The 25,162-nt window shown below is 33.5% G+C and overlaps 1 protein-coding gene across 2 annotated transcripts in view; it reads left to right on the forward strand.

The window, feature by feature from the left end:
• The window catches only part of KIF18A (kinesin family member 18A), a 97,401-nt gene that overhangs the window by 50,873 nt on the left and 21,366 nt on the right, over positions 1–25,162 (forward strand). For both annotated transcript variants that reach the window (XM_064576724.1, XM_064576723.1), the window contains exon 13: positions 4,347–4,588. In XM_064576724.1, coding sequence (XP_064432794.1) covers positions 4,347–4,588 — 242 coding nt within the window. The remainder of the gene's footprint in view (positions 1–4,346; positions 4,589–25,162) is intronic.

Raw genomic sequence — 25,162 nt, forward strand, 5'->3', positions numbered from 1 at the left:
TATGCAGAATTAGAAAACTTTGAGAAAGTATAAAATATGTGGTTCTCCTCCAACTAATATTTTTAGTGCTTTATAGTTTTGAAAACATTTTTCTATAAAAATTTATTTTAGAAGCAATTACTTTTAATACCAGCTGAATTTTTAAGTGGGCAGTTTTTAAAGTATTTGTAATTCCAGAATGATTTTTGTCATTGAAATGAAGTTAAAGTGTATATTTTTTAACCTCAACTGTCCCAATTTTTATGTGATGCTATAGTAGCTCTTTCATGCTCTACTAACTCAGTAGTAACATCTTTTGGAACATAATAGTAAAAAAAGTATAACAGTCTTTATTTTTGTTACCTTGGATATGTCAGTCAACTCTTTAGGTGTTGCTTTCATGCTCTGTAAAAATGAAAAATTTATTTCTCTAAGGGTTTTCTGCTAGTATAAAATTCTGCTGCAGTTCTGGTATTCTCAAATAACTAGAAATTAATTTTCCATACTTCTGATGTAAAGGAAATCACATTAGGATAGTTATTTTAAAAAGAGTGAAAAGGAAAGGAAAAACTTTAGGGAGATATTCTTCTGTGGTTAGAAGCTCAACCTGATCTCCTTATACTTTCTAAATCTCTACCTAGAACAGACCGTGAATATTCATTTACTAGCACTCAAACCACTGGCAAGAGTTAAAGTATCAAGGAAACCCATTAATTTATTTCACCCATACTCTATTTACTATATCAGACAAATAGATTGATACATTTAAGGTAAATTTTAGTTTTAAATGGGCAAAAAGATTCTGACTAACTCTTACTGATTTAGCAAATTGCTCAACCAAAACATTATAAACAGAGACAATATAGCATAGTAGAAAGAGTATGGAGTTGGCCTTGAATTCTATTTTATATTAGCAATATGACTTGCATAAATTATTTAACCTCACTAAGCCTTAGTTTTCTTAAATGTTAAAGTAGATTATAATACTTTCTTTAAAAGATTTTGAAAAAATTAAATGACATTAAAAAAATAATGAAGGTGATGAACTATCAGAGCCTGACCTTGTATAGCAGTGGCAAAAAGTGATATAATATACCTTTAAAGTGCTGAAAGAAAAAAATTTCTAACCAAGAAAACTCTACCCAGCACACTTATTCAGAATTGAGGGGAAGAGATGAAGAATTTTCCAGACAAGCAAAAGCTAAAGGAGCTCATGAAACTAACCTTACAAGAAATGTTGAAGAGACGTCTTTAAGCTGAAAAGAAAAGGTGCTAATTAGTAATAAGAAAACATGAAGGTATAAATCTCACTGGTAAAAGTGAATATATGGTAAAGGTAGAAGATGAATTACTTGTAAAGCTAATACGAAATTTAAAAGAAAAAGTAGTAAAAATAACTCTAACTATAATAATTAATGGATATGCAAGATAAAAAGATGTAAAATGTGTCATCAAAAACATAAAATATGGATTTCACTTCTATGTAGAATCTAATAAACAAGACCAAAAAAGTCCTAGCCAAAGCAATTAGACATGAAAAAGAAAGGAAAGGCATCCAGGATTGGAAACAAAAACTAGAACTTACTATTTACAGATGACATGACAATATATATAGAAAACCCTAAAGACCACCAAAAACTATTAGAACTGATGAATTCAGTAAAGTCACAGGATATAAAATCAATATATAGAAATCTCTTGCATTTCTATATACTGATAACAAACTATCAGAAAAATTAAGAAAATAATCCCATTGACAGTTGCATCAAAAATAATAAAATACCTAGGAATAAATTTAACCAAGGAAGTGAAAGACCTCTACACTGAAAGCTATAAGAAATTGATGAAAGAAATTGAAGAAGACACAAATAAATGGAAAGATATTCTATGCTCATGGATTGGAAGAATTAATGTCCAAATGTCCATATGGTCCAAAGCAATCTATGGATTTAGTAGAGTATCAATCAAAATTCCAATGGCATTTTTCACAGAAATAGAACAAAAATTCTAAAATTTGTATAGCACTGCAGAAGACACAATAACCAAAGCAATCTCGAGAAAGAAGAACAAAGTTGGAGGTATCACAATTCCTGTCTGATTTATTTCCTTCAAACTATATTACAAAGCTATAGCAATCAGAACAGTATGGTATTCTTAAACATAAGCACATAGTACTCTGTAGATTGACTGACTAGAATTTAAATAAAAACTCTTAAAAAAAGAAACTGCCCTGTTATTAAAAAAAAAAAAAAAAGGCACATAGATTAATAGAACAGAGTAGAGAGCCCAGAAATAAACCCACACATATATGGTCAATTAATTTATGACAGAGGAGCCAAGAATATACAATGGGGAAAGGACAATCTCTTCAATAAATGATACTGGGAAAACTGGACAGCTACATGCAAAGGAATGAAACTGGACCACTTCTTATGCCATACATAAAACTTAACTCAAAATGAATTAAAGACTTGAATGTAAGACCTGAAACCATAAAACTCCTAGAAGAAAACATAGACGATGAGTTCTTTGACATCAGACATGGAGATATTTTGGATTTAACACCAAAAGCAAATGAAACAAAAGCAAACATAAGTGAAATTAACATCAAACTAAAAAGCTTCTGCACAGCAAAGGAAACCATCAACAAAGTGAAAAGGCAACTTTCCGAATGACACAAAATATTTGCAAATCATCTCTGCTAAGGGGTTAATATCCAAAATTTATATATAAAGAACATACAACTCAATAGCAAAAAAAAGAAACAATCTGATTAGGAATGGGCAGAAGATCTAAACATTTTTCCAAAGAAGATATACAGATAGCCAACAGGTACATAACAAGGTACTTAACATCACTAATCAGGATAATGCAAATCAAAACAATGAGATATCATTTCATACCTATGAAGTATGAAGAAAAGTAGAGTAAGCCTTGGGAAGATCCAGACTTCTAGAAAGACAGAAAAGTTCTTTGTTAAAACTTTTTTGTTATCTCTTCTCTGCACAGCACCTGATTAGTATAGGTGCTCAATAAATAATCTTTTTTTTTTAATTTACTTTATGCTTGGGGCGCCTGGGTGGCTCAGTTGTTAAGCGTCTGCCTTTGGCTCAGGTCATGATCCCAGGGTCCTGGGATCCAGCCCCACGTAGGGCTCTCTGCTCCGCGGGAAGCCTGCTTCTCCCGCTCCCACTCCCCCTGCTTGTGTTCCCTCTCTCGCTGGCTATTTCTCTCTCTGTCAAATAAATAAAAATAAAGTCTTAAAAAATAAATAAAATAAATTGACTTTATGCTTAATAACTTTTCCCTATAGTTGTTGCCTCCTTGGCTTAAATGGAGTACTCCCCACCCTCAGCAAAAAGTCACAGACTATTTATTTGTACTACTATCTAAATATTTAAGACTGGGATAATAAAGCAATTATTTCCTTGCTCCCTTCCTTCCTTGCTTGAGAAAATTAATGCCTGTCCTTTTCCCACTGCCCTACCCATACTTGAAATGATTCTATTTTCCTGGATGTTATGAGTCAGCTGAAACAACCAAGACTGAAGCATTTCAAGGTCACTCAAGTTGTTTGACATCTTCCTTGATATAAAAGTTAGGAACCATTGATTGAGTGTATAAATTTATAACTGTATAGCTGTGGCATTTCTTCAGTGAACATTTACATGGAGGTCTAATACATAAAATGATACCTTTGGTACTGCTCCGATTGATAGCAATAGAGAAGATTTTGAATCAGAGCCAAGAAACCAGTGTCCCATCGATTCCCTTTACCCACCATCCTTGTCCACAGCTCTTCTACTTGGAACCCCTTTGAAGGCTTTGAAAACCATTGCTTTAGCTCATGAAGAGCTAAACTTTCCTGAAGGAAAGTTAAGTATGATTCCTTTGAAATGTTACATACCTAAAATGAATCTCATCATTGAAGAGTATATTTTTTCATTTTAATCCTATGGTACTTAGTAACAACAGTATTTTTGTTTTATAAATCACATTACGCTTTGCAAAAATCTTTTATATGTATTTAACTCATTTAGTTCTCACAATAATCTCCTGGTGTAAGTAGTGACTGTCTAGTTGTACCCCAAGTTATAGAGGAGAAACCTCAGTTTGTGTTATTATCCAAGATCAGATGGAGTCAAGTGAAGACTAGCTGAGAATATGACCTGATGCTTATAATTCCCATCCAGGATTCTTTCACTCTATACTAACTGCAGTGAGAATATGTTGAGGCATTCTAAAGGAAAACATGTACAGGGTGTCATTCTAATGATCTGCTAATACTTTGGATGTTATGAAGAACTATAACAATATATTTAAAATGTAATATTTATCTCTCTTTCCTTGTCACCTTCTTTATATAGAGTATTGAATGCTTTACTTCCAGCCCTAAGAAAACAATATTGTGCATTAAAAGAAGCTGGCCTTTCAAATGCTGCTTTTGAGTCTGACTTCAAAGAAATTGAACATTTGGTAGAGAGGAAAAAAGTGGTGGTTTGGGCTGACCAAACTACTGAACATACTATAAAGCAACATGACCTACCAGAGGTTTCTGTTCTTATGACCTTTCCACAACTTGGACCACCAGTTCAATCTGCTCCTTGTTGTAAGTACAGCTTTTCTTGTATTAAGTAAATTATAAGGTTATTTCTAGAGTAGTGTCTTTATGTCTCAATCTACAGAACAGTTAATTTTTTTAATGGGTTTGGCTGTTTTGTGAGAATTAATGGGAAAATTAGCTTTAGAATATTTTTATTAATCAGTATCTTTCAAAGGTTTAAGAGCAAGTACGCTTGATATTCTAAACTCTAGCAATAAAACCTTTAAGTTATTTTACCCATTTTTGATGGAATAATTTTACCTCCATCCTTCTTTAAAATTTAACCTCAATTAAGGATTAAAGATTGTAATTAAGAATACTATATTCTGTAATACATAATAATCATCTTTTCTTAAAATCAACTAACGGCGTAGAATAAACTATATTTTGTTGCCATATCATTTATTATCTCTCCTGTCATAAAAGTGTGCTTGGGACATTTAAATTGCAAAACTAACATACGGTGTTGGTTAAAATAAATTCAGACAATATAGAATTACATATAGAAGTAGAATGCCTTCTTCAACTTTCCACAGAACCCAATCTTGTGTCCTGTCTTAGAAATAAATAAATTTAGCAGTTTGGTTATCTTTGCTGTGTGTGTGTGTGTGTGTGTGTGTAATATTTGTATTACACAATCTCATTTTAGCTTTTTATTAGGTTTCATGTGAACGCTAGCAGGTTATATATATTAATGTACAACTATTTTTGTTATTAGTTTATTTATTTAGTTTATTGTTAGGGTACATACATGAAGACTCTACCTTATTTTTTTAACATTTGTGAGAATCCAGACAACAGATGTACCATACTTTATTTAACCATTGTTCCATTGGTGAACAGGGCATCAGAAAGCATGCTTGTATATTCACATTTGTGCATGTATACCCAATTCCTAGAGACTGATTTGTTGGAATACAGGACAAAAAAAAGTTTAAAAATTAATCTGTCAAAGTCCAAAATTTTCTTTATGCCAAATGTATATGAGATACCTCTCTCATCTTTACCTTAACCCAAAATAATAGCAGCAACACTGAACTAGTGCATATTCTTTTTAAATTTGCAGCTCTCATAATACTGGTGACATTATTTCATCTTCTCTGAAGTATCCTCTTTACTCATTTGACTTGGAGTTTGTTTATTGTGCTGTAGAGTTTTACTTCTGGTTAAAACTGCCTCCTGCTCTACTCCTTCACCTCCAGACTTTTCTGTTTAGAAGTTTGGATCTTCCCAAGGCTTACTCTACTTTTGTTTCCAATGCTGATACTAGGAGGTCTCCATTTTGTTTAGACAGTTTTAATTTATCATACAACATCACAATCTACTGATCAGTTAAACTGATTGTCATTGGTAATTACCTCATAGTCTATTCCCATTCTTTTTTTTCTGAGTTTACAGATTTGAAAAAAGTATTTCTCATAATAGATTTTTTTTTAAGATTTTTATTTATTTATTTGACAGAGAGAGAGACAGTGAGAGAGAGAACACAAGCAGAGGGAGTGGGAGAGGGAGAAGCTGGCTTCCCACTGAGCAGGGAGCCCAATGCGGGGCTCGATCCCAGGACCCTGGGATTGTGACCTGAGCCGAAGGTAGATGTTTAACGACTGAGCCACCCAGGCGCCCTGCATTTCTCATATATTTAATACCTAGGGTCCTGATTTTTCTCTTCTAGCTTTTCCATTGATCCAATCCGTGTGATTTCCAACTTCCAAAAATCACTGTTTCTGATGTTAGCAGCTATTGCTTTTTTCTATCACTGATGCTGTGTCAGTAGATTTTAAGAGGGAGATGAGGCAAATCTCTGTAGATTTGTGTATTTGACCTTATTTCTTTTAGTATGATCTCTTGTCAACTGTCAGTCAAATATATGCTTTGTTACTTTTTCCTTTTGGATGTTTCCTGTTTCGTCGTGGATTTTGTTTTCTATTTAATTGTATCTGTTTTTATCTTTACTTCTATTATTTCTTTCCATCTACTTTTACTAGGTTTATGCTCCTGTTTTCATTTAACTGATGAAGATGTTTGTTCATTAGCTTTCACCTTATTTTTCTAATTTATACAATAATGTCCATAGGTTTCCCTCTAAACAAGATTTAGCTTCATTTCACAAGTTTTGATACATAGTATTTTAGATTATTATTTAGTTCAAAATATTTTCTGATTTCTGTTGTAATTTCTTTTTTGACCCATGGAGCATTTCTTTTCTTTTAATCAGTTTTTATATAAAATTATACTTTCAGATTGAGCAGATTTCCATTTGAATTAGATTTGGAGAAACAATTAAAATGAGAATCATACTTTTAAGTGTCATGTAGGCAATCCAATAAAAACTATTTCATAAAACTGTTAGTTTTGATTTATTCTTAATATCAAAAAGGTATGGCAAATTCCATTCTATTTTTTGTTTATAGCTTAATTGAATTGTATTCAGAGTAAATACTTAGTATGATTTTAATCCTTTAAAAATTGTAGACTCACTTTATTCCCAGCAATAGTGGGCTGGTGTAAATGTTTCAAGTGTGCTTATAAAGAATGTATATTTTGTAGTCATTTATTGCAATATTCTATATAAGTCAGGCCAAATTGGTTGTGTTCTTCAAATCTTATTCTTACAGACTTTTTTTTTTTAATTCATGTTCTATCATATACTGAGGAGACCTATTAAAAATCCCCTTATTACACTGGATTTTTCTATTTTTTGTCAGTTTTCTATTGCCATGCTAACAAATTAACACAAACATATCAACTTAAAATAACACTGATTTATTATCTCAAAGTTCTGTAGGTCAGAATTAACAGCAGGCTCAACTGGTTACTCCGCTTAGAATTTCACAAGGCCAAATCAAGGTGTCAGCCAGCTGGATCCTTTATCTGGAGGTTCTGGGGAAAGAATGTACTTCTAGGCTTATTCTGGTTGTTAGCAGAATTCATTTCTATGCAGCTGTAGGGCTGAGGTTCCTGTTTTCTTGTTGGTTGTTGGCCAGGGGTCATTCTGTTTTTAGAGGTCTCCCGTATTCCCTGGCACGTTGCCCTCTTCATCATTTCATTTCCTAGCCAACAAAGGCAGGACAGCTCATTCTCATGCTTTGAATCTCTGTCATCTTCCCTTCTGCTTCATTTCTCCTGCCTACAATTAGAGAAAAGTCTCTGCTTTTAAGGGTTCATTTGATTCGATTGGGCCCACTGGGTAATTTAGGATAATCTCCCTGTTTTAAATTCCATAACCTCAATTACATCTGGAAAATCCCTTTTACGATGTAATGTAACATATTCACAGGTTCCAGGACCTAGAGCATGGACATCTTTTAGAGGATGCTTCTCCTTGTAGTTCTGTCAATTTTTGGTTTTCATACATTGAAATTATATTATTACATCTGTATATTTCAGAATTTTAACATCTTCCTTTTCTTATAAAATGTACTTTAATCCAGTCATTTTTCTTAACCTTGAGTTTACTTTAATGTTAATATAGCTACCCCACTTTTCTTTGGTTTTTGTTTTCAAGGTTTGTCTTTTTTCTGATTCCTTCACTTGAAATCTGTAATCATATTTATTTCAGAGGTGTCTCATAAATATCACATAATTGGATTTTGCTTTTTGTTCTGTTTATCAGTCCTTATCTTTTAAAGAATTCATTCTTTTTCCACTTGGTGAATGTGTTGATAATTTGGTTTTGAATCTACTGTCTTGTGATTTGCTTTCTAATTGTCCTGCTTATTCCAAATTCTTTTTCTTTTGAACTTTGCTTTGAAGTGAGAGAGTGATGTTTAATATTCCATTTTGTCACCTCTGAGCTTAGAAGGCTATACACTGTTTTTATATTCTTTTAGTAGTTACCCTTAGGGTAACATTATGAATCCTTGCTTTATCAAAGTCTGTTTATCAAAGTAACTATGTTACTTTCACCCTCAGACAATGCTAGAAACTTAAAATTCTTTACCTGGGTTAACCCTTACCCTGACATACCACTGTTACAAGGTATTTCATTTTTCTCTATATATTAAACCCATAAAATGGGTTTTTTTTATTGTCTATACAGTGAATATTCACATTTACTTTTTTTGGTCTCCATTTTTTCGGCATCTGCATCTCCATCCAAGATAATTTTTTTCATCTAAAGAATCTTTTTGCATTTCCTTTGCAGTAAATATGCTGATGATGGATTTTCTTAGTTTTTATGTGGTTGAAGCTGTATTTATTTCACTTTCTTTCTTGAAGACTATTTTGCTGGGTATAGAATTATAGTTTAGTATTCTTTTCTTTAGCACTTTGAAGATATTATTTCATTATCTTATGTGTCTTTCTTACTGTTTTTGAAGTCAGCTGTCATTCTAAGTGTTGTTCCCTTGAGTGTAATTGGACCTCTGACTTCCTAAAATATTTCTGTCTTTGAGTTTTAGTAGTTTTGCTATATTGTGCCTATATAATTTTATTTTTACTTCTCTTACTTGGGTTCATAGAACTTTTAGAATTTGTGTCTGGATTATCTTTCATTCGTTTTATGAAGTTCTTAACCATTATATCTTTAAATATTGCTTCTGCTACTTTTGTTCTCTCCCCTACCTATGGGACTGCAGTTATATTACACGGTTCTTTCTCCTTGTCTTATCTGTAACTTTTTTACTCTCTCCTTTTCTTTGTTTTTTGTCTCTCTGGAAATTTCTTTTCACACATTCTGTAGTTTACTTTCTCTTTGCAGCTATGTCAAATGTTTCTTAAATCCATCAAGTTCTTAATTTCAGTTATATTTCAGTTCTAGAATTTCTATTTGACTCTTTCTTATAGTTTACATTTCTTGGTAAAAATTCTCACGAACACAATGGGAGTAAGTATTTTAAAGACTGTGTCTGAGAATTCCCAGGTCTGGAACCCTCTGCATCTGTTTCTGTTACCTCTTTCTGCTGGTTTTCTTTCACGTGGTCTCATTTTCTTGAAGGCATATTAATTTTTGTGCCTCAGACATTTATTTGCAGAATTGTTTATAGAAATACTTCAAGACTTCTGATAATAATGTCTTCCTTCAGAGAGGATTTACATTTGCTTCTTCTAGGCTCCTGGTGGCATTAACAATACAGAATCACTTTAGTCCAATTTTAGGGATTGGGATCATTTGAAACTACACTGCAGCTTCTGCTAGGACCTGTCTACCCCTGTTTTACCCTCTAGAGTATAAGCTGTTTAGGCTTCTAACTCAAAGCAAGGAGGGTTTATGAAGAACTTTGTTTAGTGGGCCCTAACTTCCAGTTCCAGCATCCCAGTTCTGCCAAATTCTCAAGAATGTTCCTAAGCTTTTATGCCACCTCCTTCAGGATCAGCAAAAAACCTCATGGGGAAAATAGCTGTAAATGCAGAGATTACCTTCCAGAGCTTCCCAGCTTTCTCTTGATACTTGCCTATAATTCTTCACAATCTCATTAGCTCTTCTGTGCCTTCAAGCATATGTTTTTTATATTTTGCCCAGACTTTTTTGTTGCCTTCAGTAGAGATTGGTCTGAATTACCTAGCCCTCTATTATTAATTTCCCTATGTTGTATTTTTACATTAAAATGACTGGAAAGTTGGAGATATATACTTATATCTTACCTTTTCTTTAATAAAGCATTATTGTCATTAGAACTAACCTAGTTGAAATTTTTGAAAACTTAATATTATTTTCAGATTCTCTCATACCTTTTGGGCCTTGATTTTTTTCTTTATAATGTATTCAAGATGTTGGAGAGGAAATAGGGTTTTAAGACCAAGATCAAGAAATACTGGCCACCTGATGGTCATTATTACTTATTTAAAAATCCGTATTTCACTTACAGTGTAATTGCATAGACCATACTTGTCAACAGTAAAACATTTATTTGGCTCTTAATTCCTTTTCATAATACTTTTAAAAGGAAAAACTGTTGAAGTCATGTTACATTTTATAAATAGGTATTTCCTTTAGAAAGTGTATCAGAAGGTGAGTTTTGTTTTTATTATGTTTTGTTCTTGGTTTATTGTTTAATATTTTGTTCACATGATTTCACAGATTAACTATTTGCTTGGTGTGTCTTATTTATTCCATGAATTATGTATGTTGTATTCACTATGAATAATCAAAGATGAATAACAGGGAAGGGGCATAGGCTATAAAGTGAGTCCACTTATAAATACTTATTTTTCTTAGTCTTAAAATACTGAAATAATTCATTAAAAAAGCATAAATAGTGAAATTTATGTTTGTATTTCTAAAGATATGAAGCAATACCCAGATGGCATATATTGCTAAAATTACATTATCCATAGTAGTCTTAATAAATTTAAGAAGTAAAATTGAAGAGATTCAACTTATTAAGCAAAACATGGGTCAAATGTGTCTCATTCATCTAAGCTTACATGTATGTTACTGACTTTTTTCCTATACTCTCATAAACAAGTAGTAAGTGGTTTTGTTGTTAAATTTCTCTTTTGTTGTTAAATTTCAAAAACACTAAATGCTGTGTGTTAATTGAGTTTTGAATTTGGTTCTTTTGTTTGTTTGTTGTTTGTTTTTCTGGTGCTGTAAGGACCTTTAAAGAGTATTTATTAGATCAGCAGCAATCTTTATATTTAAAATGCATACACACTGTGCTTTTAAAAGACTGATGAGATTAACCATGATCTAATCTGTACTCTATTGTTAGGCATTTAGGTTGTTTTTTTTTTCTTTTTTTTTTATTCTTATGTTAATCCCCATACATTACATCATTAGTTTTAGATGTAGTGTTCCATGATTCATTGTTTGTGCATAACACCCAGTGCTCCATGCAGAATGTGCCCTCCTCAATACCCATCACCAGGCTAACCCATCCTCCCACCCCCCTCCCCTCTAGAACCCTCAGTTTGTTTTTCAGAGTCCATCGTCTCTCGTGGTTCGTCTACCCCTCCGATTTCCCCTGCTTCATTCTTCCCCTCCTGCTACCTTCTTCTTCTTCTTTTTTTTTCTTAACATATATTGCATTATTTGTTTCAGAGGTACAGATCTGAGATTCAACAGTCTTGCACAATTCACAGCACTTACCAGAGCACATACCCTCCCCAGTGTCTATCACCCAGTCACCCCATCCCTCCCACCCCACCCCCCACTCCAACAACACTCAGTTTGTTTCCTGAGATTAAGAATTCCTCATATCAGTGAGGTCATATGATACATGTCTTTCTCTGTTTGACTTATTTCGCTCAACATAATACCCTCCAGTTCCATCCACATCGTTGCAAATGGCAAGATCTCATTCCTTTTGATGGCTGCATAATATTCCATTGTGTATATATACCATATCTTCTTTATCCATTCATCTGTCGATGGACATCTTGGCTCTTTCCACAGTTTGGCTATTGTGGACATTGCTGCTATAAACATCGGGGTGCACGTACCCTTTCGGATCCCTACTTTTGTATCTTTGGGGCAAATACCCAATAGTGCAATTGCTGGATCATATGGTAGCTCTATTTTCAACTTTTTGAGGAACCTCCATACTGTTTTCCAGAGTGGCTGCACCAGCTTGCATTCCCACCAACAGTGGAGGAGGGTTCCCCTTTCTCCGCATCCCCGCCAACATCTGTCGTTTCCTGACTTGTTAATTTTAGCCATTCTGACTGGTGTGAGGTGGTATCTCATGGAGGTTTTGATTTGGATTTCCCTGATGCCGAGCGATATTGAGCACTTTTTCATGTGTCTGTTGGCCATTTGGATGTCTTCTTTGGAAAAATGTCTGTTCATGTCTTCTGCCCATTTCTTGATTGGATTCTTTGTTCTTTGGGTGTTGAGTTTGATGAGTTCTTTATAGATTTTGGATACTAGCCCTTTATCTGATATGTCATTTGCAAATATCTTCTCCCATTCTGTCGGTTGTCTTTTGGTTTTGTTGACTGTTTCCTTTGCTTTGCAAAAGCTTTTTATCTTGATGAAGTCCCAATAGTTCATTTTTGTCCTTGCTTCCCTTGCCTTTGGCGATGTTTCTAGGAAGAAGTGGCTTCGGCTGAGGTCAAAGAGGTTGCTGCCTGTGTTCTCCTTTAGGATTTGAATGGACTCCTGTCTCACATTGAGGTCTTTCAACCATTTGGAGTCCATTTTTGTGTGTGGTGTAAGGAAATGGTCCAGTTTCATTCTTCTGCATGTGTCTATCCAATTTTCCCAACACCATTTGTTGAAGAGACTGTCTTTGTTCCATTGGACATTCTTTCCTGCTCTGTCGAAGATTAGTTGACCATAGAGTTGAGGGTCCATTTCTGGGCTCTCTATTCTGTTCCATTGATCTATGTGTCTGTTTTTGTGCCGGTACCATACTGTCTTGATGATGACAGCTTTGTAATAGAGCTGGAAGTCCGGAATTGTGATGCCGCCAGCTTTGCTTTTCTTTTTCAACATTCCTCTGGCTATTCGCGGTCTTTTCTGGTTCCATACAAATTTTAGGATTATTTGTTCCATTTCTTTGAAAAAAGTGGATGGTATTTTGATGGGGATTGCATTGAATGTGTAGATTGCTCTAGGTAGCATTGACATCTTCACAATATTTGTTCTTCCAATCCATGAGCATGGAACGTTTTTCCATTTCTTTGTGTCTTCCTCTCAATTTCTTTCATGAGTATTTTATAGTTTTCTGAGTACAGATCCTTTGTCTCTTTGGTTAGATTTATTCCTAGGTATCTTATGGTTTTGGGTTCAATTGTAAATGGGATCAACTCCTTAATTTCTCTTTCTTCTGTCTTGTTGGTGTATAGGAATGCCGGCATTTAGGTTGTTTAATAAATTTTTATTATAAATGGTATTACAGTAAGGAAGTATGTACATTTATCATGGTGCTCATGTCTGATTAACCCTATGATAACTTCCTAGAAGTAAAATTTTTAACTCCAGCAATAAGCACATTTTTCTAAAGTTTATAATACGTATTGCTTAGTAACTTCTTCCACCTCCCTCCCCCATGTGATTATACCAGTTTGAACCCCCATCATCAGTGTAAGAAAATGAGCTCTTTTCTCCTTTTATCTTTTCAGCTTTTGGTGTTAAATTGTCTTCAATTTTTAGTTTTTAGAAAATTATTTTCAAACATACATAGAAGTGCAAAGAATACTGTAATGAACTCCATGAACCCATCACTTAACTTTAAGAATTATCTCATGGCTAATCTTGAGAACCCCATCTGCTTTTCTGCACCCTATCTATATCTCTAATGTATTATTTTGAAGGAAATATCAGCATATATTTCTTCCATTTACATCTTAGTGTCTCTAAAAGAAAACACAATGTCCTTTTCTTACCTAATGTCATTAAATACTTAATCAGTGTTTAAGTTTCCCCACTGTCTCATAAATGATTTCTTTTTAAGTTCTTCCATCAACATACAAACAAGGCCCATACCTTGTCACTGGTTGATATATCTCTTAAATCTTTTTAAATCTGGGGTTCTCTCTCCCTCTTTTGTCTTTGCTAGTTATTTTCTTGATTCTCTGCTAATTTCAGTCATAAATATTATCTTCTTTCCATCTTTCCTCTGTTCACTACTAGTTGAATATTATTTTTCATCCTTTTAAGCATCTATTTTCTTCTCTGTGAATTACCTAGCCATCATTTGAACACTTTTCTGGCATAGTTTTCTTTTGTAAAAAATTGTCACATATTTACAAGAGCTTAGGATATGGATATTTATTCATTCAACAAAATTTATTGAATTCCCACTATGTGCCAGATACTTATCTGATGCTAAGGATACATCAAAGTACAAAACAAACCTTTTTACCTCCTGGAGTTCACGTTCTACTGCAGGAAGAAAGACACTAAATATAATAAGAAAACTAAACAGAATCTTAGAAGGTGGTACATGCTGTGGGCAAAGAAACAGAGTTCAGGAATGGGGCAGGAAAGAGGTTGCTACTTTTTTTTTAAGTTTTTTTTTTTTTTAAGAGTTTTTATTTATTTATTTGACAGAGAGGGAGGAGAGAGCACAAGCAGGAGGAGTAGCAAGTAGAAGGAGAGGGAGAAGCAGGCTCCCCACTGAGCAAGGAGCCAGATGTGGGGCTCAACCCCAGGGTCCTGGGATCATGACCTGAGCCGAAGGCAGTTGCTTAACCAACTGAGCCACCCAGTGCCCCAGAGGTTTCTACTCTAAATAGCATGGTCAGGGTAGGCTTCACTGATAAAACGTGAAGAAGTTCACAAAGTTAGCCACGTGGCTATATGGGAGAAGACTCATTTTCAGGTAGAACAACTAATGTAGATCCCTAACACAGGCTGGCATATTCATGGAATGGCTAGAAGGACATATAATAGGTACAAAGGAAAAGGGAAAGAAAGTAGACAGTGATGAGATCACAAAGATCAAGGGGAGGAAGGCAGATCAAATAAAGGCTTGTAGGTCATTATAAGGACTTAGACTTTAACTCAGAACAAATCCAGAACTATGGCATGATCTGAAGAAAAAAGTAACATATCTCCATTATGTTTTCAAAAGATCCTTCGGCTGGCATGTTGAGAGTAGATTATAATATTGCAAGGGTGAAAACAGGAGACTACTGCAATAACCCAAGTAAAAGATGGTAGTGGTTCAGACCAGGTTGGTAGCAATGGAGTTGGTAAGAAGTAGTCAGATTGTAGTATGTTTTGAAGGTAGAACTAGCAGGATTTTATCGCCAATTGGATTTGGGATGTGATAGAAAGAAAAAGTCAAAGATGACTCTTAAGATTTTTGAATTTAGCAACTGAAAGAATCAAGTCACCTTAAAAGAGATGGGGAAGACTTCAGGTAGAACAGATTTGTAGGGTGGAGGTGGTAAAAGACTAAAAGTTTAATTGGGGCATTTTAAATTTGTCTAAGATACATCCAAGTGGAGATATCATGTAAGCAGTTGGATATAAGAATCTGGAGTTCAGAAGAAAAGTCTAAACTAAAATATAAACGTGAGAGCTGTTAACATTTAGATGATATTTAAAGCCATAGGACTGGATGAGATCATCAAGGGATATTAACTCTTTCCTCTAAGATGCATATTGCAAATCTCTTCTTCAAGTTTATCATTTACTCTTTACTTTGAGATATTCTTTTTAATACTGAAATTTTTAAACTTTTATGTCATACAATAACTTCATTTTTTTTTCTCTCTGCCTTTGGAATAATTCCTCAAAAGGCCTTTTAATCTGTTAGTTTTTAAAATTTTTTTACTTTTATTTTCTCCTAATTTATTTTGATGTGAAAATCAAAATTTTTTCAAAGAGCCTGACATTCTTGTGTAATACATTGACAGTCCATCCTTAAGTCACCTTTGTTTTAAATACAATAAGTAGTCAAATAATTCTATTTATTGGATTTCTATCCTATTCTTTAGCTTATTTGTCTGTCCTAGAACTAGTAGCTATTATTTTCATAGTTGATACTTGATAGTATCTTTTGCTATATAGCAGTGCTAGTCCCCCTTCATTATTCTTTGGGGTTGTTTTGTTTTAAGTAGGCTCCATGCCCAATTTGGAACTTGAACTCACGACCCTCAGATCAAGAGTCACACTCTACCAGCTGAATCAGCCAGGCACCCCATGTTATTCTTTGTCTTTAAAATATTCTTAGAACAATGAATTGTGGGTCACTACATCAAAAACTAATGATGTATTGTATGGTGACTAACATAATAAAATTAAATTTAAAAAATAAAAAATAAATAAATAAAAAATAAAATGTTCTTGGCTATCCCTGACTAAGAAATGAATGTTAGCACAATTTTTTCAGTTCCAAGGAAATAAAATCTTTTTAAAGACTTACAAATTTTGTCTTCACATTTTTTCACTATCAAATCTTTTCACTCTAGAATAGTTTGTCTCTCCATACATATTTTCTTATATGTTTCTCAGCAAAGTTTTAGAACTTTCTTTATATATATTTTGTACATTTGTCATTAAATCCCTAAATATATTTTATATTTTTGTTATATGGATTATTTTAATTTTAATATTAATAAGCCTGTATTGTTTCTTAAGAAGAAACTAATTTTTTTAAATTTTGTTCATTTTAATACTTAACCAGTGTCAATACTTGATTTTGAAATAGTTATTTGACTTGAAATCTTAGCCTCCAAACTAAATGTCTGTTTACTTGGAGTAAAACATGCACCTATTTTAGATCTGGAAAACAGAAAATGCATTCACTGAGTGCCATGCAGGATAGGGGTGCCGGCAGCAAGGTTTATTTATGGAACTGATAAAATTTCTGACATTAAATGAAAAGTCAAGATTTCCTCATTATCCATCTGGAAACTCACATTTAGTAATATTTCTGTCTCTAACCTTTCCTTTTCTTAAATTTTGCACCTCATGTTAGTGGTCTTTATCTTAAAGTACAATAAAAGAAAAGATACTAGTAGAACCAATTTCTTATATGTTGTAGAGATACTATGATTGAATATAGTTCCAATGTAAATTTAGGTTTCCCCTAAAATTACTTGAGTAGAAGGAAATGTCATTTAAAAAATAGGAATGTCTGGGGCGCCTGGGTGGCTCAGTCGTTAAGCATCTGCCTTCGACTCCGGTCATGATCCCAGGGTCCTGGGATCGAGCCCCGCATCGGGCTCCCTGCTCTGCAGGAAGCCTGTTTCTCCCTCTCCCACTCCCCCTGCTTATGTCCCTCTCTCACTGTGTCTCTCTCTGTCAAATAAATAAAATCTTAAAAAAAAAAAAATAGGAATGGTCTATATGAATTCCTCGTATAATAAATATGAAGCAGCAAAAATATTATAAACTAAATCTTCCATATACTTTCCCATCTGGCAGTAAAATTTAACCATTACCGATAGACAATGGAAGTCATGTTTGTAGCCCTAAATACATTTCATTTGGTCCTTATTCTCCTTGTAAACAAAACAGTATTTAGTTACTCATCTGTAACTGCAAATATTACTATGAATTAAAAGGTTCTTTGCATTCTTTTTCCCCCCATCTTAAATAAGCATGAATATTAGGAAAATGAGACTGAATGGAAGCATGGTATCTGCTATTTCCTACAAAGACAAGTATCAAAAGGTTATGGGTGATTTATTACTCAGAGTGTTGGATTAATTTAAAGGACTATGACAATTTTTTAATACATGGGAAAATGTATTCTCTCTTTTTAATATTTGTAAATCGCTGTAAATTATCTGTATAAGCATTACTACTACAGTAACCACAGTAGTGTCATATGAATGCATTACAAAATGTTTATTATTTGGTTAATCAGTAGTACCTTAAGGTTACCTATCTTTTAAGTAGTTTAAAATTCATTCACCTGTATCATATGCAACTGAATCCCATGAGTCATAAGGCTGTTAAAAAGAATCCAGATTTGGGCGCCTGGGTGGCTCAGTCGTTAAGCGTCTGCCTTCGGCTCAGGTCATGATCCCAGGGTCCTGGGATCGAGTCCCACATCGGGCTCTCTTCTCGGCGGGAAGCCTGCTTCTCCCTCTCCCACTCCCCCTGCTTGTGTTCCTGCTCTCGCTGTCTCTCTCTGTCAAATAAATAAATAAAATCTTTAAAAAAAAAAAAAAAGAATCCAGATTTATGATTAGTACAGTAATTGTATCAATCATTTGTAGCCTAGAAGTGTTTATTGAAATTCATATATTAATATTTGATTTCACTTTAGAACTTTGCCAACTAATTTTAATTTTGCATAGTTTCCCAAAATACCTCCTCGCATATTAACATGAGTGCTAGCAAAAGAAAAATCCTTGCCATCATTTTGTACCAAGCCTCAATTAGATCTAATCCCATTCATCAATGTCTCCCTGTCATGAACCCTGCTTTGCAGCCTGTGACTCATGTTTGCTAAATACTGCATTCTGCTTTTTACACTAACGTACAGCTCTGTAAATCTTTCAACGTTTGCAGACTTAAGCTTTTGATAAATTAGTTCCTCTGAGTAAAATCATTCGGGACACCTGATATGGCACATCAAAAGATGACCCCAGAAAGCCTGCCCATTTTTTAAGAGAGGGATTTTTAACTCAGTGATAAATTATCTAGTCCCTTTATTTAAAGGAATCATCTGTGGAATATTTCAAAAAGCTAAAAATAAAAAAAATATAGACCCCTCCTACCTAAGAAAACACATGAAATTGCCAGTTCATAGTTGTGTTTTAGAGATTTATTTAAAACAGCTTAAGACAGGGAATAGAATGATGTTTCTTAATTCAATTTATTTTAAAACACTTTGAGAAAATTTGATGTAAGAAATGAATAATTATGGTAATATCTAAACTAGTTTCTATTTCTCTTGTTTGTCCCTTCTACAATCTACTCTTCACGTGAAAATTATCTTCCTAATAAAGTGCAGACCCCTTACTTAGGAGATCCTTCAAAGGCTTTCCCAGTCCATGTCAAGCTGCAGACTCACTTTTCTTTAGCACTTGGTGTCCCAACCTCCTCTTAAACATGTTTCTGTTTCTTGCCTCTACAGTTTCCAAGCTCTTCCCTCACTCTTGAATGTTGCTTCCTCTTGCTCCATCCTACATCCTAGCCTATTAAAATCCTTATCCTCATTGAGAGTCCAATTCAGAAACTACCTTCTCTATGAAGCTTCCCTTTACTGAATCCTCCTTGGCCCGCACATACCCTTGCATTTCCACTAAATTTCTGTATTTCACTGTTACAGTAATTACCACACCTCACCTTCCCTCTCCCCAACAAACTAACTTCATTGGCAGTCAGAAACTGTGTTTTCAGTAATTCATTTTCAACTTTATTGTTCCTTTCACTAATATTTTAGCCTTTTTATTATCTTAGCATTAAATGCTCATTTATTTTAATTTGAAAAAAAGTCCAGCCAAAGGAAGTAAGATGTCTTTCATTAGCTTCTATTAATATATTGTTCTAATAGTTGTTGGACATTTTTTTGAAGCATGCATATATTGTTTTAAAAAAAATATTGAGATCCATTATACAATTGATAACCAGCTTTTTCCTCACTGAACCATTTGTTGTACATACATTTTCCTATCAACTATGAAATTAAGTCATTTTTAATAGTTGTGTATTTACCTAATCCCCTACTAATGAACATTTAGTTTGTTTTCATTTTTTTGCTATTATAAACAAGACTCCACTAAACATCTCTATGTGTGTGTGTCTTTCACAACTTATCTTAATTATTTCCTTAGGTTAGGCCCCTAAAAGGTAGAATAGCTAGATCAAAGGGTATGTACATTTTCAAAGTGTTTGATATGCACTGTCAAATTATTCTCCAGAACTATAGTAACTATAGAGTCTACCACTACATGGGTAATGAACATGAGTATTTTTTAATGCGCTTTTGTCCAATTGTAGTTCATTCTGAATTAATTACCTATTCATTTCCTTTGTTTTATTTTTCTCTTTTTCTTATTTATCTTATAAGAATTCTTTCTTGATAGATAGCTAGATAACAAGCCACACACACACACACACCTATATCTACACAGACAGACACATATACCTATACAAGAGCTCTAAACCCTTTGCCAGGTAGGGTATTTTTTTCTTTTATTCTTGGTGATTTTTAATTTTTACATAACCCAATTTTAAATTATAAAAATACCTATATTTCATTCACACTTAATATTGTTTTTCTGCTGGTAGTAGTCAGAAGATAGAATCTCAGTTTTGGGGGGATGAAATTGTATATTGCCTCTATTCTTATTTTTGGATCTGTGAAGGAAATTTTATATTTTTAAGTCTTCATTATAATTATATATGTTATTACTTTGTATTACTTGGTTTCTTTACCTGACTTCAGTAAGAGACTTCAGTTCTGTCAACAACAAATTTGATTGATATTATGACTTTGAGCATGTGACTTTCTTGCTGTGACTAACAATTATAAAATAAGATAGTTTAAATAAACATAAGATAATCTAATACTCAGTCCTGGTTCTTTGTGTAAGATGATCCCAACTGTGACTTTCTTGGTGCTCTGTAGTTAATTGGGAATTAGGACCACCATGTTTGAGTGGGAATTCAGTTAAAAAATATAGATTGCTAAACTAAATGATTTCTGTGACATAGGAATATCACAGTTAAAGTAGGTAGGGGTTTACATTACTTGGTTCTTTCATTTTTTGCTACTTTGTGTAAATTTTAAATTCCTTTTCCTCTATAATAGGCATTTGGTTTAAAATTATTCGGACATGACTTTTCATTTATAATTCATTTATTTAAGGGCATTTCTTATAATAAAAAAAAAATAATTAAAAGACTTAATTTAAAAGTAAAAATATGCCGGGGCACTTGGGTGGCTCAGTCAGTTGAGTGGCCAACTCTTCGACTCAAGTCATGATATCAGGGTCCTGGGATCGAGCCCTCCATCGGGCTCCACACTCAGCGGGGAGTCTGCTTGAAAATCTCTCTCTCCCTTTCCCTCTGCCCCTACCCCCTGCTTGAGTGCACACGCCCACTCTCTCTTCTCTCTCAAAATAAATAAACAAATCTTAGGGAAAAAAAATATACGAACATTCTTAAAACTACCTTTAGGAAAATTGGGATATCTGTTTTTCTTTTACTATCCACTGAAACTCATGCCGGATGACTTATAACAGACTTCTACAATTCACCTAATATTTCTAAACAGTATACTTATGCTGCTATATTATCAGTTCATCTGTTTAGATTTTATCATCTCATTCTGATTGATGAAGATTTAGCTCACTTATTTCTTCTTCCCTGATCTGCTAATGTACCAGGGTATTATATAATATGTAATTATAATATATTATTATAGTTTATTAATGTATATTATTATACAATTACTATATGCTAATTATTAAAATATTATTAATATATAATATTATATAACCTATAATACATAATTATCTTAAATATACCTGGAATATTAGCAGGATCAGGTAAGATATGACATATCATATATATATATAACATATGCGTATATTAATATATATAACATTTAATCATAGGACCTACTTAAGGAAATTTTTTTAATAAAATGTAAATATTATTTTTAAAAATTTTGTAAGATTTTATTCATTTTAGAGAAAGAGAGCATGAGCAGGGGGAGAGGCAGAGGGAGAGAGAGAATCCCAAGCAGACTCCATGCTGAGCATAGAACCCAATGTGGGGCTCAATCTCACAACCCTGAGATGATGACCTGAGCTGAAATCAAGAGTCAGATGCTTAACGAACAGAGCCACCCAGGCGCCCCATAAGTATTATTTAAAAACTTTTTAAGTAAAAGCATGCTGACATTTCTTAAAACTGTCCACAATAGCCAAACTGTGGAAAGAGCCGAGATGCGTTTCAATAGACAAATGGATAAAGAAGATGTGGTGCATATATACAATGGAATACTACTCAGCTATCAGAAAGGATGAATACCAACTTTTGCATCAACATGGATGGGATTGGAGGAGATTATGCTAAGTGAGATAAGTCAAGCAGAGAAAGTCAATTATCATATGGTTTCACTTATTTGTGGAACATAAGGAATAGCATGGAGGACATTAGTGGAAGGAAGGAAAAAATGAAGGGGGGGAAATCAGAGGGGGAGACGAACCATGAGAGACTATGGACTCCAAGAAACAAACTGAGGGTTATAGAGGGGAAGGGGGTGGGGGGATAGGTTAGCCCGGTGATGGGTATTAAGGAGGGCACGTATTGCATGGAGCACTGGGTGTTATATGCAAACAATGAATCATGGAACACTACATCAAAAATGAATGACGTACTGTATGGTGACTAACGTAACATAATAAAAATAAGTCATGGAAATGGAAAATACTGCATATGGAATAAAAAACATAGAAGTAGTAAAAAAAAAAAAAAACTACTTTTAGAAAGATAGAAATGAAAAAACCCTGTTTCTGCTTTCTACTAGAAATGTTTCAGATTCCTCAACCAAATCTGTGGGTTAGACTTCTTGAAGAAATGAAATATTTGAAAGATAAAATAATGAAGGAGACTAGATTTTGCTCACAGGTGGACTTAAATAGCTTAAAGAACAGTACAGCCAATAAATGCATTTTTAGATGTTTCTATTCAAGTATAGCTATTCAGTTCTCTAATGTCTTTTGCATATACTTTTTCATGAGACTATCCTATATATTTCATTAACAAAATCAAAATATCCAGCTTATTGCTTTTATTACGCTGCCATATTTGATCATGTTCCTTAAAATCCCGAAAGTTTGGGGGAGAGATAGCAAGTGGCAGATTAATTAGCATCTGAATTTTGTTTACTTCTTCATTAACCACTTAACCAGGGATCAAATATTTATTCATAATTTCTTTTAACCACTTAGCAAATGTAATTTAGTGGGGCAAGCAAATCATTCTAATATTTTGATTTTTAAGCCGTGGCTTATATTAATAGCATACGTTATTCGGTGTAATCCACAAATATTAATGTATGTAAATTGTAATCCGGGTGATATTGTGTTAGAATCTGAACAATCACAGATGAAAATTGTATTTTTTTTCCATCTAACCCACAACTTTAGTGCTTGCATTCGGAGTTCATTTTAAAGGTGGTTTTAATACTTAAAAGTCTTTTGAAAGGCTTCTAAAACTTGGCAGTCTCAACAAAATGTTGTCTGACTTCCTTTTTAAGTCTCTCTATGGACCTAACAATAAACAAACTTTTTGAAGTGGTAATCTCTAGCCATAATGCAGGAACAGATGAATAGAACACTAACCACTTTATCCTGAAATGCACATTTTCAGTTGTATATAAAATACCTTAAAGCATCATATAAATATTTTAAGATGTTCGTAAACTATTAATGGATAAGTATTACAAAGACTAGGATTGGATTCATTAAACAAAACTTATGGTAGGGTTTAGAAGAGAAGCTTTTCTGTATCTTTCAGTAGCCCAGTCTCTCATTACTTTTAAAATCCTTCTTTGAATTATAGCACATAATCATTTTGAAAAGTTATATTATTTAATCATATAACCTCCACCGCCTACCTTCTTTCCTAAACTAGAAGTTTATCAGTAAGTCTTTAGCATTGTATATGTATTTTTGTTAAATTTTACTTTTAAGAAAAGCTTTGTGACTCTAAAAACAGCAATCAGGTGCATTATATTATTACTTCATTAATATGTGCCTTCAACTATGTGAAGTGTTAATAAGCCTTTAAAAAGATCATCTTGAATTTCAGGATAATTGTATTAGACCTTTCTAAGTAAAGCAATACCAAAGTTATTTTTCAGTAAACAATTCCTCTCCAGGTAGTTCCCAGACTGTTTTTTTAGAATTTTATATACTCCGATTAAGTTGAAAGTAGTCTAGAAAACTTGCTGATCCTTAAAGTGACATCCTCTCTGTTTAATCATCTGAATATTTCTCAACGAACACATAAAGAAATTAAAGTATATCTTGTCATATGAAATCTAAATGTGAAAGTAAAGATAGGTATCACAACTATAATAACTAAAGCTGGAGATCTTAAGGACACTTAAAATATCTGAAAACAAACTGATTAAATCCATGTTCTTATACAAAGTCTGTCTTTTATTTCTTAGAGATTTTGCTATCCTAAACGTTATTTTTATTTCTGCTATTATTCTTTATAAACTTTTGGATATATCAAAATTACACATGCTGCCATTCAGATTTCACAGGCAGTTTACCTGTTCCCTGAAGAAAAGGAATTTTCCTTCGTTCTGGAACTCATGACTTTAAATCTATTTTACCCATTTCTCACCATATTGAATGATTTATTTCTAATGATTGATTGAGTCACGTTTTTATTAGCCCTCTTTAAATTTTACCAGGTAGGTAATCATTCTCCCTAGTTTTTTGTTATATGCCAGGAAAACAAGAGGTGGGGAGTGAGGTGGGTAGTAAGCCTATAGAGAGTGGGCTAAGTAAAGAAAAGATCTCTTCTACCTTCTCTAGGCCTAGAACATTCATTTGCTCTTCTATTTGCCCATGTCATTCATGTTATTTGCTTGCATGTTTCAGTTAGACTTTTGAATGTAAAGCTTCATCTCTTTGGCTAGACTTTGGTAGACTCAGTCCACAGATTTTGAGTAAAACTTCCCCAGAACAAGCAAGATAGATGTTTTGGTCTACTTTTTCCTTTATAGCCCCAGAGTCTAATTACTTTATTTTCCTTAAAAGCTCTTAGATGTGTGTCCATGTGTATGTCTGTCTGCCTCTCCCTCTTCTTTCTCTCCCCTCTCCACTTGCTTTTAAAATTCAGTTTATATATTTATATAAAAGTAATATGCATCCATAGTTGAGAAAGCTAACAGGTACTGTCATATTTGTGGAAATATCCTTGCCCTTTTGCTGCCCATTCCTAATTCTTACTCTCCTTTTAGCTGTGTCTTCAGGTTTTTCCTTTTAATCTCCAAATTTCAAATTTATACTGCTAATTCCTTTTTGCTTACATTTTTCCAATTTTAGATATCATCTGCTTATGTTTTTATTTTGGACAATAAAGATTTAATACCTTTACATGATACATACATTTCCTCCCCTACCCCATCTCAGCTTCTTAAAAGTAAATGTCTAGAGTGTCTTCAAGAAAATATTGTTTCCTGTTAATGCTAAAAAATATGTAAATTCTCTTTCTTGTATTGCTTTATGGTTTCCGTATGTACTATTTGCTTTTAT

Source organism: Mirounga angustirostris, unplaced genomic scaffold, assembly GCF_029215605.1.
Source record: "Mirounga angustirostris isolate CCGP_5_RB_7025 unplaced genomic scaffold, mMirAng1.0.hap1 SCAF_13, whole genome shotgun sequence".
NCBI classification, from domain to species: domain Eukaryota; kingdom Metazoa; phylum Chordata; class Mammalia; order Carnivora; family Phocidae; genus Mirounga; species Mirounga angustirostris.